The sequence below is a fragment of the Perissodus microlepis genome, chromosome 11 (genome assembly GCF_051167445.1).
Source record: "Perissodus microlepis isolate ML-2025 ecotype Zambia chromosome 11, ASM5116744v1, whole genome shotgun sequence".
Lineage (NCBI taxonomy): Eukaryota > Metazoa > Chordata > Actinopteri > Cichliformes > Cichlidae > Perissodus > Perissodus microlepis.
In genome coordinates, this window is record NC_140471.1 from 37,333,095 (window position 1) to 37,351,072 (window position 17,978).

The 17,978-nt window shown below is 44.5% G+C and overlaps 2 protein-coding genes across 2 annotated transcripts; one reads left to right on the forward strand and one right to left on the reverse strand.

Annotated features, from left to right (window-relative positions):
- Positions 1 to 412: 412 nt before the first annotated feature.
- On the reverse strand, positions 413 to 15,190 carry decr1 (2,4-dienoyl CoA reductase 1, mitochondrial). The gene is made up of 10 exons (XM_084944699.1): positions 15,080 to 15,190; positions 2,602 to 2,801; positions 2,112 to 2,169; positions 1,947 to 2,033; positions 1,702 to 1,849; positions 1,430 to 1,529; positions 1,245 to 1,317; positions 1,008 to 1,154; positions 806 to 868; positions 413 to 705 (listed from the first exon to the last, which is right to left on the reverse strand). The coding sequence occupies exons 1-10, from the start codon at positions 15,143 to 15,145 to the stop codon at positions 646 to 648; spliced, it is 1,002 nt and encodes a 333-aa protein (XP_084800825.1). The 5' UTR covers positions 15,146 to 15,190; the 3' UTR covers positions 413 to 645.
- Positions 15,191 to 15,294: 104 nt separating this feature from the next.
- Positions 15,295 to 17,535, forward strand: pmvk (phosphomevalonate kinase). The gene is made up of 5 exons (XM_084944703.1): positions 15,295 to 15,919; positions 16,276 to 16,339; positions 16,749 to 16,901; positions 16,974 to 17,103; positions 17,184 to 17,535. Exons 1-5 carry the CDS (start codon positions 15,825 to 15,827, stop codon positions 17,342 to 17,344), a joined length of 603 nt encoding a protein of 200 aa, XP_084800829.1. The 5' UTR covers positions 15,295 to 15,824; the 3' UTR covers positions 17,345 to 17,535.
- The last annotated feature ends 443 nt before the right edge of the window (positions 17,536 to 17,978 follow it).

Genomic DNA, 17,978 nt, shown 5'->3' on the forward strand with positions numbered 1-17,978 from the left:
TCAACGTTTGGTCCCCTTTGCTTATTTATTTGCCAAATGATCTGTCCCAACTGTTGGGGGGGGGGGGGGGGGCTGCTTTTAAGATGTCCTCAGGTAAATAGGAAGTGAGCGTAAAGGACAACAGTTCACTCTTGTAGTTTATCTTTTTTTTTCTAAATCTGTGGGTAAATGGATGAAAATATATTTCTTTTCTTTCCTTCTTTTTTGTTTGTTTCTCTCTTCTTTCTGTTTTTTCTTTCTTTTCTGTTTTTCCCCCATATGCGTATTTGCACAGGTATATGACTTTAATGCATGTGATTTCCTTTGGGGGTTTTTTCTCGTTTGTCTGCTTTGTTATGTGTTTTTGCTTTTCCTGATCATGAATAAAAACTGTTAAAAGTAAAAAAGCAAAAACAAAAAAGAAACTCAGACCTCAAAAGATTACCTTTTTTATTATCAAACTGTCCAAAGCATTTACACTGAGTATGTGCAAACAGTCATGTGACAGCCTCACCCCAGCTGTAAGCTAACATGTTGGCTATTGAAGATCAGCTGATTGATCATTCATTCACTTATCTAAACTCCTGTCAGATTTATAATTACATCGTCACTGCAGAGAGTGATTTGAATGACTGTGGTGGTCTTATGATGAGCGTCACTGTGCTTTCAGGATCCTTTGGTCTTTCTGATCATCGCCTCCAGTATCTTCCACTGATCGGGAGTCACCTGAGACACAAAGAGTTGAACAAATGTTAATACAGTAAATAGGTGGAGCCACTGAATATTCAGATGTGAAATTGGCAGAGGGACACAATGCGACACTCACACTGCGCAGTTCGTTAAACTCTCCTGCGAGTGACACATACTCTCCTCCATCAAACCGAATCACCTGAAAACAAACATGCAGTTCCTGTTACATTCAGCAGGAAGTTCAATCTGACCAATTAGTGGCGCCTCGCAAATGCACCTCATGAACCATCCAACCCTACAACTGTTCGACCTTTGACCCCAGGTCATTTTAAACTCACAGCTCCAGACATCCAGGAGGCATAGTTGCTGCTCACATAAGCCGCCAGGTTTGCGATCTCAGCTTGTGTGCCGAGTCGGCCCGTTGGGATGCGGTCGATCATGGCCTTCTCGAAGGCTCCAGTTGGGTCCAAACGGCTGAAGGCCCCCTGAAACCCCCCAAACAAGCCAAAAAACATAAACAACAACAACAAACTGAAGATAACAAACACCAGCCACTACAGTCACGTGGGTGGCACCTTTGTTCTGATTGGTCCAGGCTGGATGATGTTGAATCTGTGGCCATAGCGCCCCCATTCTGCTGCCAGAGACCTGAGACACAGCCACAACACTAATAATGCTAACCACAGGTGATGCTGTGAGACGTTCAAGGTCATCTAACCTTACAGAGTGACCTCCGAAATCAAAATGGAATTTAACCTACTTGTAGAGCGCCTCAACTCCGGCCTTTGCTGAAGCACTCGGGACCACAAAACCAGAACCAGACTCAGCATATATGGTGGTGATGGCAAGGAAGGATGCTCCTAAACAAACAACAATAAAAACCAGACAGCAACATACCTGACACACATGATCAGAGCGAGACAGTGAAAGACATCTGAACAGATTCTCGGAGAGAAGTCTCGAATGCCAAAAAAGGCGGCACTCTATGCCTAAAGAGCCAATCAACAGCTGGACAGGAAAAGGTTTTTCTACCTTTCTGGTTCTGGATCAGCCTCTTTCCGAGCTCCAAGGTGACAAACGCTGTCCCGTTCAGGACGATGTCGGTGATGGTCTTCCAGGCGTTTGGCGACAGACGTTCTGACGGACAGACAAAGTTTCCTGCAGCATTGTTGATTATTACCTGCACCAATCAGGATGGAAGGTTTAGGGTATGAGTCAGCCAATGAGGGGCCTCGGAGATCCAGAAAGAGGTGAGTGTTTGGTGTGTGTGTGCTTACATCAGGAAGTCCAGTCAGAGCCTCAATCTGATCGACACATTGAGAGACGGCCTGAGGATCTCTGACATCACACTGCACCGCATGCACCTGAGGACAAAGAGACAACTCGTTTGGACCAGGACAGACTACACAGAGTCTGTACTGGATCCAGATTCTGGTTCTGACCTTGTTTCCAGTTTGGCTGCTGATCTCCTCAGCTGTCCGCTGCAGGACGTCCAGCTTCCTGAAGCACAAACCAAGATGGAATCAGGGTTCAGACAGTGCTCGCGGCTGGTTTTGAGTTCTGGTGGCTGCTTGGTTTAAAGAGGAGATGGAGGAAGATCCAAATGTTGCTCTGATGAAAAAGGCACCGACTCATCTATAAAGTCGGGTTACTGAAGAGGAGAACTCAGAGGCTCTCTAGAGTTCTGGTCTAATGCATGAAAACAGGTTTTCCCTGCTATCAAAAATAACTCGGAGGTAAACCTCAGTGTGACGATGATTCTTAATAATGAGAGAGGAGAGGTTAAAGTTAACGGTGCGTTCCCGTTTTAATGGGCCTCTCTTCACCTTCACCAGCTGGTTCTGCGGGATCTCTGCAAACATCGTGGTCAAATCTACAGTTCCTGCACTGACGATCAGATTTAAAACAGATTATGGTCATGTGACCTCTAACCTGCTGGCAATGATGCACTGCGCTCCCAGCTGCGACAGGGTGGCAGTCATGGCGCGCCCCAGCCCCGTCCCTCCTCCTGTGATTAAGGCCATACGGTTATTGAAGCTTCCCGAGGGCAGCATGGCGTCTTCAAGGGGCGGAAAAAAGTTGGCCTGCGACCCGGAGCGGAGACCCGTTGACCCGTGGAGCCTCGACTGGAGCTGCAAACACATACGATTAATCACTTCATCAATCCGGTAAAAGGAGCGATTGATTACATTGAGCATCAGTTAGCCTCTTTATTGATAGACTCTTCCAATTTGAACTCTCAAAATGTACCTGACAGGTCAGTCCTTCTAGTAAATAAGTGTGTGACTGAGTCGGGGCTTATTGATCTCATTAATCTCCTGACAGGAAGTTCAAGTTCACATGGACTGGACATACACACACCCACAATGGACAACTGTACCCTCAAACACACAATAATAACATAGACTGAACCACCACTCACAACCACTAGCACTTTATATAGATACTGTAGAAATTATCCACATATCTAATTTATCTTAACTGCACTACTGTATAGCTCTGTAAAAAATCATTCTGTACATACGATAATTTTTAACCCTACAACTGTTTACAACTTGCATAGTTCCCATTTCTGTATAACTGTATATCTCAGATTTCTGTAAAGTTATTTATTTCATATTCTGTATAGTTTTTCATATTTATATCCTGTTCATAGCCTGTACATAGCTTGTACGCACTACAGCCTGTACATACCTATAGTTATAGAATATTCACAACATACTTCATACCGTGTACATTATAACATACCATAATAGACCCATTTCTGTAATATACTTACATATCTATATTATTGCTAATATATATTGTAATATATCTATATCACTAAAGCACTTCTGGATGGATGCAAACTGCATTTCGTTGCCCTGTACCTGTGCATGTGCAATGACAATAAAGTTGAATTCTATTCTATTCTATTCTATTCTATCTAACCAACACCAATCGCATGCTTATTTACTCTGATGAAACTGATCAGTCTCATTGCTCTACAGAGTATCAGGGCCACGTTAAGAAAAACCTGTTAATAATCGTTTGGAGAATAAAGTGGAATTGTGCAGGTTACAGTAGTTGTGCGGCTGTTTCATATTGTGAAACCTGCTGTAAATCAATCTGAGGCGGACTAACTGTTATTTAAAATCCTCTGCAGGTTAGAGCAGGATAAACAGGTTAGTTTGCTGCACTGCGATGGTTTAAAGTAAAGAACACAGTTAGCTTACATCAAGTGTAGCAGAGATTCATATGAATTTTAGCTGATGATGGTTGTATAGTGCAGGGGTCGGCAACCTTTCTGATGATGAGTGCCATCTAAAATTTCCTCAGAAGTCAATGTGCCATATGACTGCATTAGCAATAAATTTAATAACGCTTTATATGAACAGTTACACACTATATAGAACCACTTTATAGAATTATATTTGTTCGCAGATGTTGGCAGCTATCAGCGAATAGTTATCAGCTATTTTGAAACAAAAAAAGGATAAAAGGTTTTTATCCATAACATCAAACGAAGTGTACAACAGAAAATCCAAATGCTATTTATGGTCTCCTCACAACAATGATAAGAAAAATAAACTGGGCCAAAATGGCATGTTTGTTAATACAGAGTAGACTTGTAGTCAAGACCACCTAAACTGAGACCAGGACAAGACCAAGACCGAGACAAAAAAAAGTCTTTAAACTGCAGCCAGATGCTGCTTCGTTTACGGGTGTCGGGCATATTTACGTGTTTTTGCACTCGCACAGCCCTCCTCACTGCTGTCTACTGTCTCACTCATTTACTGAGAGGACAGACGCACGCTCCACTTGACTGTCGTGTCTCTCACCCTCTCTGTATATTATCCTATATCCTCGCATGTGACTGGCCACAATATGGAGGGATTGGAGCAAGGGGTGGGCGATATAAACAATATACGATAGAAACGATATAAATTTGGCCAACGATAGAGATTTTGACTATATCGCTCTATCGCGATAGCGCATGTTGATGATGTCATCAAGCTGTGCCTGTTTTGGTCGAAAGCATTGCAGCGGCTACAACCATTATCATCTGCAAATTATGCCGGGCGACAGTCATAGCAAAGAGGTGAAGCACTTTTGAAATATGGGGAAAGCCAAAAACTGCGCTTCCTCCACTTCCGTAACATTGATTCATTAATGTTGAATTCTCTCGCAGCTGCTCTGTTCCCATGTTGTTGCAGTATATTAATAACTAACCTCGTATTGTGGATGAATGATCTCAGTTGTTCTCCTGACTGAAGTTTGGCCCGTGTACAGCATCCTGCTATGCGATTGCATTTGTCCCTGACCACCAGAATCCCTCACGTTAACTTTTATTGAGTGGAAAAAAGTTGGCGTTCATCCTCCAGCTTCACTGTGCTAATGTTATGCTAACATAGCTGTGTCGCTAGCAATCACGTAGCACAACATTATATACCAGATAGTCCAACTTCAGTAACCCTGCAAACGCCACTGCTGTTTAGTTTTGTCTTCATTTATGTTGGAAGTGGTAGCAGAGCTGTACGTTTTAATTCGTTTCAGAAATCTCAGTCAGAACATGGTATGAAATGTTTAGGTGGAAACTAGCGAGCTAACTTCCTGCTAACTTCTAACTCCGTTAAATTTAATAAATTCTGTTTTCATGGATGCCTGGATGTTAAACTTAATTGTTACACCTGGTAAAGCAGCAACGCTGATGATTTAATTAAAGATGAAAGAATTTAGGCCGTTTTTAACTTAGTGTTCGTTTGACTTTGGGACCTGAAGCTGACAGAGTTTAGGACCTGAAGCTGACAGAGTTTAGGACCCAGATTACTCCGTGAAGCTCCTCACTACAGCAGCCGTAATGCTCTGACAATCCATCAAGCAGTGCGGCTTACCAAAGTTGTACTAAAACATTTTTAACAGATTTCAGTCCAAATCGGTTCGAGGTCAGTACGCACAACCAGAATTCATACATAAGGCACACTCTCGATTTTTGAGAAAATTAAAGGATTTTAAGTCCTTATAGTGTGGAAAATATGTTATACAGAAGAAAAGAATATATCGCGATATATATCGTTACCGCATGTGCTTCAAATTATATTGCGATATGGATTTTAGGCTATATCGCCCAGCCCTAATTGGAGCATAGCTGAGCCACTGTGTGAGAGCTGAGCAGCGAAAGGAAATTAAGTGAGAAGCCAGCCGTTGCTCAATGGGAGTTGACTCTTCTGATTCACTACAAAGCACTCTGTAAGCACGGCTCTTAGAGCAGATGCTTTTGAAATGACACATTATCGAACGTTACGTTGTGTGTCATGGATACTGTTGACTCCAGAGGCGGAGCCAGACATTTTATACACCCGGGGCTTAGCCCTAAAGGGTAGCATGCATGTGGGAATGGGGGGGGGGGGGGGGGGGGTTAGAAATGACTGAAAGATTTATTAGGCTGTGTTTTGAGTTTTGTTCAAAAAAGAATGACTTCATATAGGAAAAAAATATATATCACATATGAAGGGCACCTTAAACTAGTTTTTTAATTAAGCAGCAAGACAGTCTTTTAGTGCGCATGCGCCAACCAGCGTGCAGCCTGTTGCAGTCGCTCCTGCTTTTTCTCTTAGTTTAGCTCTGTTTTCTTACGTATTCTTTTTTTTCTGACTTGTATTTTCATCCGTTTATTATCTTTCACTCAATCATGTGGATTGAGAGAGTTTTTGTTCTTCTGGTGGCCGTGGAACTGTTACTTTTATCAAGGAACGGGACCGCGGCACATCTCCTACATGCACGGACTGTTTACTCCAGAGATCAGCTGATCGCCCTGATGCCGGCCGGCTCGCTGGCCAGACCCACAGAAGTACCAGCAGAAATTTGGAGGAAAACACATCGGGGATGCAGAGGTCAAAGACAGAAGAGAAGAAAGAAGGAGACGGTGAGACAGCGGAGGCTCGAAGCGAGGAGGAGGTATAAACCGTGTCTGCAGTCTATCGTAATGGGAAATGTGCGATCGTTATCGAATAAAATCGACGAGCTCTCAGCACTGGTACGGAGTCAGAGGGAATACCGAGAGTGTAGCCTGATGTGTTTCACTGAATCATGGATGCACCGGGACATTCCCGACGAGAATGCTTCCGTGGAAGGCTTCCACACTGTTCGGGCGGACACGGACAGCATCGCTAGCGGTAAGCGGAAAGGAGGTGGGCTTGCTGTTTTAGTTAACAACCGGTGGTGTAACCCTGCCAACATAACAGTCAAAGAAAGTTCAATGTCCGGGCAACAAATCCTATGTGCTGTAGGACTCAGGCTGTATTATTTACCCAGGGAATTCTCTCACGTCATCTTGGTGGCTGTTTATGTTCCTGCTAACCCCACAGCTGCATGTGACACTACCCACTCTGCCATAGCCCGGTTACAGACTCAGCACCCGAGTGCCTTTATTGTGATCTCGGGTGACTTCAACCATGTATCACTGGACAATACACTAACAACATTCAGACAATATGTGGACTGTCCCACCAGGGGAGAAAAAATTCTAGACCTACTGTATGCTAATGTCAAGGATGCATACAGCTCCTCCTCCCTCCCCCCACTTGGTAGGTCAGATCATAACCTGATTCACCTCACCCCCCGCTATGTGCCAATTGTGAGGAGGGAACCTGTGACCACGAGGAGCGTTAGGAGGTGGTCAGAGGAGGCCTTAGCGGAACTACAGGGCTGTTTCGAGGTGACCGACTGGGAAACACTCTGTGAGCCTCACGCCGAGGACATCAATGGGCTTACTGAGTGTATCACAGACTACATAACTTTCTGCACCGACTCCACTGTTCCAGCTCAGACTGTTCATTGTTACCCAAATAACAAGCCGTGGGTGACTAAGGACATCAAAGCCCTCCTCAACGACAAGAAGAGGGCTTTCAGAGGGGGCAATAAAGAGGAGGTGAGGAAGGTCCAGGTGTTACTAAAGGACAAGATCAGAGAGGCTAAGGACAATTACAGGAGGAAGCTGGAGTGGAAACTCCAGCTTCCTCCTGGTGGTTGGATGCATCAGCAGGGATGATGAGACAGAGCACCGGGCTGTGGTCGACTCCTTTGTCACGTGGTGTGAGCAGAATCATCTGCAGCTCAACGTGGCAAAGACCAAGGAACTGATCGTGGACTTCAGGAAGACCAGGAAACACTTGACCTCCGTTTCAATCCAGGGGGTCAGTGTTGACATTGTGGAGGACTATAAATACCTTGGAGTACACATTGACAATAAACTGGACTGGGCTACAAACACCACAGCACTTTACAGGAAGGGCCAGAGTCGTCACTATTTTTTGAGGCGACTGAGGTCCTTCAACATCTGCCAGAAAATGCTCAGGATTTTCTACGAGTCTGTTGTGGCCAGTGTGATCCTCTATGCTGTTGCATGCTGGGGGAGCAGGCTGAGGGTTGCAGATGCCAACAGACTCGATAAACTGATCCGTAAGGCCAGTAATGTTGTGGGGATGGAGCTGGACTCCCTCAAGGTGGTGTCAGAGAGGCGGATGTTGTCCAAGATAAAGACAATGTTGGATAACACCTCCCACCCACTCCATGACATGCTGGTCAGTCACAGGAGCTCGTTCAGTGAGAGACTGAGATTACCGAAAAGCACCACTGATCGACACAGGAAATCTTTCCTGCCTGTGGCTCCCTGTACAACTCCTCCACCTAACACACTGTTTACTGCTACAGCTACACCCTTCTTGCACATGGTCTTTTTAAGCTATTTATTAATAAGTGACTTTTATGTATATATATGCCTGTATATATTGTGCTATTCTTAGTTAGTGTATTGTCTGTCTTTGTTAATGTTTGTTTATAATGGAGCACTGTAACGAAAAATAATTCCCGCCAGGGATCAATAAAGTATTCTGATACTGATTGATTGAGAACAAAGTCGGCTGTATCAAGACACGAGGACTAAACCCCAATTCAACCAGACCCAGAACTGATCCGGAATTAAAACAGGACTGCAACAGTTCAAAATCAGGACTACTTAGGACTTAACCAAAACAGAACCAGAATCAGAACTAGACGATAGTAGCACTAAAAATCATCATAGACTTGCACTACACTTATTTTTTTAATTCTACCAAGGTTCACTATTTAGATTCAGAAACGTTTATATAATTATTTAGCCTTGTTGAGCAAACAAGCCTGCAAGACTTAATAAATATGAATTTGAAAAGAAACAAATGGCATCTAAAAAGAAACACTAGGTACTGGATACATGTTCTGATGAGTTTTGGCAAACAACCATTTGACTAAATGGCCTGCATTTGTATAGCGCTTTACTCAGTCCCTAAGGACCCCAAAGCGCTTTACACTGCATTCAGTCATTCACCCATTCACACACACATTCACACACTGGCAATGGCAGCTACATGGTGTTTTGGTTGACATCTCTTGATTTTCTCATGTCAAAGAAACAGGCTCTGTGTTTTGCCTGATATGCATCCACAGGTGTGCCACCAATTTACTCACATGGACTCTACTAACCTATCAGAAGCTTCTTCACTCACCCCGGTTCTGTTAGCCGTCAGGGCTGGGGGGCTGGGAGGAGGTGCTGGCCGTCAGATTGGGGTCTGGGATGCGGGGCCTCCCTGCTACTGCAGATAAGGAGGTGGTCCGCTTGCCTCCACCCCAGAGAGAAGGGTTACATCTCCTGGGTCTAGGTGCGGCTTGCCCCTCTGGGGGCGGGGTACCTGGACCTGGGATATAGAGTATGTTTGGGGAGTGCGACTGTCTGTGCAGTGTCTATTTGTGTCTGTCTACACGTTGGGTGAGTGCCGAGTATTTGGTTGTGTATATGGGGTGGGAATGCACGTTTGTGTCTGCGTGCGCCTGTTCGTCTGTGTCTATATGTCAGGTTGGGTCTTAGACTCAACCTCTCTGGGAACATCTCAGGCCCTCTAAAGTACGGAGGCCTATCTCCCCTCACCACACTCCCTGCTGGTGGCTGATGCCCTCAGACGTTGGTGTGTTGGTGGTCCTTGTCGTCTGGGGCTGGGCGCTCATGTATGTACCGGCTCACTCCTGGTGGCCGATTGGCAGGGCCTGGCGCCTGTGGCCCGACTGGGCTCCTTCCGGGGGGTGGGGTGCCCTCAGGTCTCTGGCCTCTGGGCCTGAAGCTCGGTCCTCTCTGGCACAGCTGGCTGCCGGCAGAGCCCGCGGGCACGCCACTGCAACCCCCTCTGGCCTCTGCTCCGTAGCTGCTGGGTGACCTCTCGTTTGTGGCTCTACTCAGCTCTTCCCAGGAGGGTGGCACAGTTCCCCCCCTTTGGTGGTCCTCCTTGGGTCCTCGTATTCTGGGGCTTCTGGATGTCTGGGGCCTGGATCTCCTCCATGCCTGCTTCATGCCCTGGGGGACGGGGCTATGGCTCCCCACACTCCCTAGCAGATCGTTACATGGAGAAACCTTTGGAATACAAGCATGCTGATCCACACAGGTGTGCACAGACGCGGACTACACCTTTCTTGGCTGCTGCCTCAAAGCACATTGTGCGCTGTCTATCTTGCGTGCTGCACAATATCGTTTAATATTTAGTATCTACTGTTATCTACTGCTAGCTAGTTTATTGTGATGGTGCTGTATTTATTATGTTGCTCTTTTTTTTGTTTGCTTTTTCTTCTGTTTTTTTTTCTCCACACAGGTGATCCAGGTGTTTTGTTTGTTTTTCTTTCTTTCTTCCCCCCTTTCTCACCGTCTCTTCTCCCCTCTGGTTTTCTTTCTCTCCCTCTCTTTCTTTCATTCTTTCTCCCTGTCCTATCCCCCAGTCATGTCTGTCCCGTTTGTAGCAACTGAAAATAAAATAAAATAAATACATAATTATAATAAAGGTCAATCAAATGGACCAATATGGCAAGGCCATGATGATCCACTTGGTAAAATAAATCCACCTGGCATCTTTCTTGGCCTTAAGACAATAATTCTGATGGCTAAAGATCCAAAAGGGACAACAAAAAAAAAAAAAAAAGAAGCTTCTTCAGCTCAGAATGGAAACATCCGGAGTTTTCTTATTAATTAACAATAAACTTAGTGTATATGTGCTCCTAAGTTTGATTAAAGTGATTAAAATGGACAGCTCTCTTTATTCTGACATTTAACTAATTCAAAAGATATTTCAATATTTATCTATCTAAAACAAAACAAGTTTACCTTAAATTCATGTTTAACAGTGAAAAAATGTTTTTATGTTTTCTCCCTAAAGTGTAAATATCTGGTTTCAAGTGTGAATATACTGCTGTGTATTGAAATTTCTCTTGTTTTGCATAGAAATATACTGAACAACATACAAAGCATAATATATAAAATAACATCTACCTGAGTTTTTTCTTTGAAAGAAGCTCCTTATGTCCTTTGTTGTGTTCATCAGTACATAACTGAAACCGGTTTAGAGAGTTTGTTTAGCCGTGGAGGGTAACAACCGAAAATATGAAATAAACACACATGTGAGCTAAGACTCTCTAAAAAAACTAAAAAAACAGCATTGTTGTTGTTGTTCGGCTTTTCATTTCGCCATTTGTTAATTTACTCGGGTCAAGTGATCAGTTTGATATCTTTTGTGATTCACCGTCATATTTACATTATTTGTACAGTATGAATGATTTGCTTTGGTACCTGGTCAAACTTAAGCTCTCCTCTGTCTACCTGTCTGCACTTGTCCTACAGCAAACTCGCAGGCAGCAGCTTCTCCCCCCTCGCTCACATGCGTAAGTGCTGTGCTCAGTCGCCTAGTGCCTGAGCTCGGATCATACAAAAATGAGGGGGAATTTAGGACTGCGCGCTATGTGCTTCGAATATTGTGTGTAGTTTTTATTTTATACAGTTGTCAGTCAGACATCTAACTATGAAACAAATTACACTCCAAAAGACCCCGGGCTTCTGAAAAAATGACCCGGGCTTAAGCCCAGTAAGCCACCCCCCGCTCCGCCAATGGCTGACTACGTCGATCTGAGACAGCAAGACCGAGACAGCGAGACCAAGACAAGACCGAGGGATCCGAGACCAAGGCAAGACCAAAGTCCGTCGAGACCAAGGCAAGACCAAGACCACGTAAAAGTGGTCTCAAGACATCCAACTCTAATACAGAGATACACATGTTAATGTGATCTCTGGTCCCCCAATCAGAGACACGGGTCTCCGAGTGTCCAGCATTCAGATGGCTACCCGAGGACACTCTTCGTGTGAGAGAAAATCTGCTCACACAGATATTGACAGTATTTGGCTCTACATAAGGCCTCCGCAATGTTCTAAAGACAGTTAAACTTGTCAGGTAGTGATGTCCAGCAGGTGAAAATGCAAGCTCCATGAACACGCACAGCTGTGGATTCCAGCTGCGTTTGTAGTTCTGCAAACTTTGACCCCACAGAGTCGAGGTTTTTATTTCAATCAGCTGCATTTCGATGTCCTCTGTGTTAGGGCTGGGCGATATATCGAGTTTTTTTAAAAATATCGATATATTTTTTATACGAGATATAAGATGTGACCATATCCTTTATATCGATATATACGTTATAATTATAGTTGTGGAGCCACAAGTTTGCCTCTCTTTCGTCCACTTTTGTCTTTACGCAACGTTACTCCGCCTCGCCTCTCCTTCACTGAACACAACTCCCCCTCCTCCCCCATAGCTTCACCTGCAGGCAGCGACAAGATGAACACGGCAAATCTCCGTTAACGAGTTACTGCGCATCGCTCCGTGCGTGGGGCTGGACGGCGTCAACGTGCTAATGAGCTAACCACGCTAACGAGCTAACCACGCTAACGCCATGCAGCCCACAGGGGCTGCACAGCCTAAAATCCTTTCATTTTCTCAAAAGTTGACAGCGTGCCTTATGTATGAATTCTGGTTGTGCTTGATGACCGCGAACCGATTTTATGTGGAACACGGCGCTCAGCAATCTCTCAAAAAATGTTTTAGTACGACTTTGGTAAGCTACAGAGCTGCACCGCTTGATGGATTGTTGGAGCATTACGGCTACCGAGGAGCCTCGCGTAGTAATACGCACTGTGCTTCAACGTAATATTACCGTATTGTGTGTGTATAAGGACCATAAATGGCACCTGAAGCGGATTTCAAACTCCAGGCTGTCAGTCACGCAGTAGAAGTTGGGAACAGAGCACCTGTGAAATCTGCCTATGTTATTATGCTCAGCGTCTGTTAGTTTACATTTTGACTGCACAATTGTGAGCTTTTTGTTATGGACAAAAACAACATACTTTTCTTTTATTTATGGAGCATTATTTTTAATAAATGCTCATAATTTATTTTTGAGTAGTTTTTTTCATGTACATCTATGCTGTATGTTAATAAAAGTGCCTGTGTGACATCTGGGACACAGCTTTGACTAAGAACTCTCTTTTTGTTCTTACTTTATGGCTTTAAAAAAATATCGAGATATATATCTTATATCGCCATCCAGCTAAAAAATATCGAGATATGAATTTTGGGTCATATCGCCCAGCCCTACTCTGTGTCCATCCAGTTAATGCGAGACAAATTCAGCTGCTCATTAAAGATTTCTGGTTTGATCAGAAAAGAAAACATTGGTCCAAACACCTGAAAGTCCCGAAAACACATTGTGAATTCGGTCTCGAGTCTTCGGATGTATCCGTGTATTTCCACGGTGCTGATGCTGCGCTGAGCTCCTGAAGCATTTGAAGTGTCGGCATGTGGAAATTTCAACATCACTTGAAAAAAAACTGCCAGCTAGTAACGTCCCTCTCACCGGTAGGCTAAGTTATTTTTAGCTAATTACAAGTTGAACCTGGTAGTTGGGGTTGTTAGCTAAGATACCGTCATTAAGAAGCGGCACAACTAATCATTTTCATTTCATTTTTTTTATTTTTTATTTGTTTCACACATGGTTCAGCAGTATTTCATTTCCTTCACACAAGTCCTCATTCATATTAATATAGCACAGCACCCATGGGTGAAAAGGAGCAGGAAGAAGAATAAATTGTTATAAGCACCTGCCCCCTATCTGAATTCCAATCAATCTTACAAGTGGGCGCACTCTAACATTTATCTATATTTAACAATGCAAAACAAAACAACAAATGAATATAATCAACAATATACAATTCTACTAATATAAAATACTACAAAAATACTACTCTTGCACCGGTTGTCAGCCAACAGGTCCTTAGACAGGCAGCCAAAATCATCGATGACCCCTCTCACATTCTTCACCCCGCATTTCAATGGCTCCCCTCTGGGCGGCGCCTCCGCTGCATTTCCTGCAGGACTGAGAGGAGGAGCGCCACCTTTGACCCCAAAGCCACGCTGCTTTTTAACTCCAGCTGATAAGACCATTCCCCACACCAGAAACATAAACTCTTCTTATACTACCGACACTTCATTCACTTTTAGTCACTTACAGTTATTTATTCACCTTTCAATCACTTTAATTTTAAAACTGTAAAATTTTAAAACGGTGTATATACTGTATATTCTGTGTATTTATTCTCTCACTCTTATTACCTGTTTATGCCCTGTCCTTATCTTCAACGTCATGCTGCTCTGTTGTATGTTAATTGCCCCCTTGGGGATAAATAAAGTCTCTCTGATTCTGATTCTACTTGATGGCACAGAAGAACTGTTCCTTCCACATTTAGCCCAGATTACTTTCTTGTTCTTCATATTGAGTTATCGTTTTAAGCGTGTAACACATTTTAAAACGGTGTATATTTGTACAACTCTTAAGATTATCATGAAGAGAATTCCATGTTCTTATACCGCTAACTGTCAGACACATTTGCCTTTGTGAGGTCCTAGCAAACTGATGCCTCAAATAAAATTTCCTTCTACAATCCCCACTTCCTGAACACAATACAAATAAACTTTGTAACTTCAGAGGTAATGTATTATTTTTTGCCTTGAACATGATTAATAATGTTTGTAATTTCACTAAATCTTATAATTTCAACAAATTCGATTTTACAAACAGATTATTTGTCTATATTTAACATTATGAACCATTCGTACCACTTTCTTCTGTACCAAGTATAAAGGTTTTATATTACTCGCATATGTCTTCCCCCACACTTCAGCACAGTAACTGAGATAGGGGGAAATTAGTGAGAAATATAAAATACGCATTGCCTTATAATCTAATACATCCCTGACATATACAGTGTACTGTCAGTGTAGAGGATGAAATCAGCCAGGACAGCTCAGGAAACATCTGCTCACATCTGGCTGAATTCATGGGAACTTCTAATCAACCACTCAGCCGCCTGTGCGCTGAGGCACGCGCCTCAGGTGGACATGCGATAGCTGGGTGAGAGGTCAACACCCTAAAAAACGTATTTACTCTATCATCGCTCAAACAGTCCGCTTTCTGACGTCACAGACGCCCGAGTGAGGGCATCAACAAAGTGCTGCATAATTAAAGTTTCCCTCACGCGCACAGCGGAGCTCCTTACGACTGCCGCGAGCCTCCCTGCTCTCCCCACGACACGCGCCGCCATCTTCGTCGGCTCACGAAGGCGTCATAACGGGTCGTACTAAGTAAAGCAGGAGCGGCGGGAACGTCGAAACGGAAAAGCTCCCAGTCCGGTTAATGCTCGGGAATCACTCGGGACTGACCTGGATTAGAATTTGTTCCATTTCTGAGTTAAAGGTTGTATTAGATTTGATTCTTGATGATGATGACGACTATTATTGATCGCCTGGTTTTGTTTTTTTAAAATATAAAAGTTTCTAGTTTTAAGATAAAATCACCTCTAATCTGTTTTTTAAATTTTAATTTTCAATCAAAGTTTGTTTTTTTAGCCTCGCTCTTTCTTTCTTTACGTTAGCAGTGACGAAACAGAGACGCCCCCTCCTCCCTGCACAGTGGTTCAGTCCACATCTGACGACGATCACGTGTTACCGTAATATCGCTATTGCGTTACGCAAACGGAGCTCCGTTTTGTCCACAAACAGCTTGACGCGTCGCAGATCGATGGCCAGTCGGTTTGGTATTGATAATTGATCTGATGAAGCTTCGGTGACTGATGACCTGCGCTCGCGGAGGACTTTGGTTTTGTTCCTTCCTGTCTACTGGGCCAGTTACGGTTCCGGTCCGTCATGGTCCGACCGGAAATCTGAACTGATAAACAGAAGCTGATCGATGCGCGCGGAGCTGAATGAGAGGATTGATCAGCAATGGAGGACCGGGTCTCCGAGCCCAGCCTGGTTCTGGTCTTCAGCGGGAAGAGGAAGTCCGGAAAAGATTACGTGACGGAGCTGATCCAGAAGAGGTAAACACACCTGGAATATTTCGTAATTTATGGAAAATTCAGCAACAAGAGACATTTGAATTTTCACAGCAGATTTCGGACCCAGTTTCAGCTCCACTACAGCTAAAACCTGAAACCAGAGAACAACAAACTGCACTTTTTGTATAAGATAACCCACCGCCACCATCATCATCATCATCATCATTATATCACGATCCAATTTTTAAATCCGCCTTTCTTAATGTTGACCTTGTACTTGTACCTGTGCAGTTGTAAATATTTGTTATTTGTATTTCTGAGTGTTTGTTGTTTAAAACACAAACACCTGGAGCACTTGGACACCTGTCCATGTTTACCTCACTGCGCTGACCGTGCAGGTTGGGCTCTGACGTCTGCTGCATCCTGCGCCTGTCTGGACCCCTAAAGGAGCAGTATGCTCAGGTGAGTCTCACCTGCTCCAGATGCACCTTCACACAAATCTCTGCACTTTACCTGGAGGTCATGAGTTCAGATCCCTGGCCAACTGGTTCTCCTGGATTAAGGTGGGTGACCGTCCAGGTCTCGGAGCTCCTTCAGGTTTGCTCAGGCTGATGACGATGGAGGATGTGCGAGTAGGGCAGCAGGTTTGATCTCCAGAAGGTTCCTGGGCACCACCTCATGGACCACGTCCTCCAGCAGCAGTTTATATTCGTACTCAGACATGTGTGAGGTGACCAGGTGAAACAGCCCATTCGGGGTCACACCTCATCATACCTGCCAGTTTGCTACTGTACCTGAAGCTGATAAACCACAGCCAGACACTATACCAAGAAAGCTGCTTCTGGTTCTCACCCTGGTTCTGGTTCTCTAGGAACACGGTCTGGACCTGGACCAGTTGATGGGTCCTGGACCTTATAAGGAGCAGTATCGAGCTGACATGATTCGCTGGGGAGAATCTCGCCGCCGCCAGGACCCCGGCTTCTTCTGTCGCCTGGCGAGCAGAGGAGCCTGCCAACCAGTGTGGGTAGGTGAGCGTGGATCATGTTGCTGTGATGTCATCCTTCAGACAGCTGAGCTGTGCTCTGTGATTGGTCAGTTGGTGAGCGACGCGCGGCGGCTCTCGGACCTGCAGTGGTTCCAGGCAGAGTTTCCTCAACAGACTCAAAGTGTCAGAGTTCAAAGTTCAGAGAAGACCAGGTCACAGAGGGGGTGGAGCTTCACTGCAGGTGAGACTGAATCCCCCCACTAACCGTTTGTTTCTCTCACCTTTTTCCGTCTCACCTGTCTGCCCATCTCGGTCTCTCAGGTGTGGACGATGCAGAGTCGGAGTGCGGTCTGGACAACGGAGTTGAATTTGATTGGATTGTAATTAATGAAGCCGACGCCCCCTCGTTGGACGAGCAGCTGCGTCCAATCTTGCAGCTCGCTGAGGAAGCAGCTTCAACATCATCAGTAAATCAAAGCTGATTATCAGTGACTGATCAGGTGGTCCCGCCCACAGAACTAACAGGTTGACCTAACCTGCAGCTCAGGTGTTTCAGAGCAGCTGCTGCAGGTGGTCTGGCATGTTTTTAAAGAAGGGAGGACGGCATGCTTTCAGCAGAATGAACTACAAAACTTTATTGTTCAGCTGATCAATAAAGTTTTATTTAACACCTGTTCAGGCCCTGTGTTTTTGTTTTTAGAAGTTTGTAGTCCCCCTCAGCTGTTGCTGGTGTACGAGCGCCCTCTGCTGGTCTGAGCAGGTTAAATCAATGATTTCAATGAGAAAGATGACAGCCGAGGCTTCGTTCCAAACTCTGCACTTCCTACTTTAGTCCAGCAGATGTTGAATGAACGTGGCTCTGCAGCTGGAAGACAATGCTGGTGTAGTAAAAGGAGCCATTTCACCGGCTCTCAGCACACGCCTGTTCCACAAGCCTGAAAGCTTACCCAAGTTTGCACTTTGAGTCACTAGAACGTGACCAGGTTTTCAGACTCTGAGCCTAAAACTGACCTGGTGTCAGTTTTTAAACTCTCCTGCGGACGTGTACTTGTACTGCAGTACAACTTCACAGCTGCCTCACCGTTTCAGAGGAAAATGAGTCGATCGATCAATAAC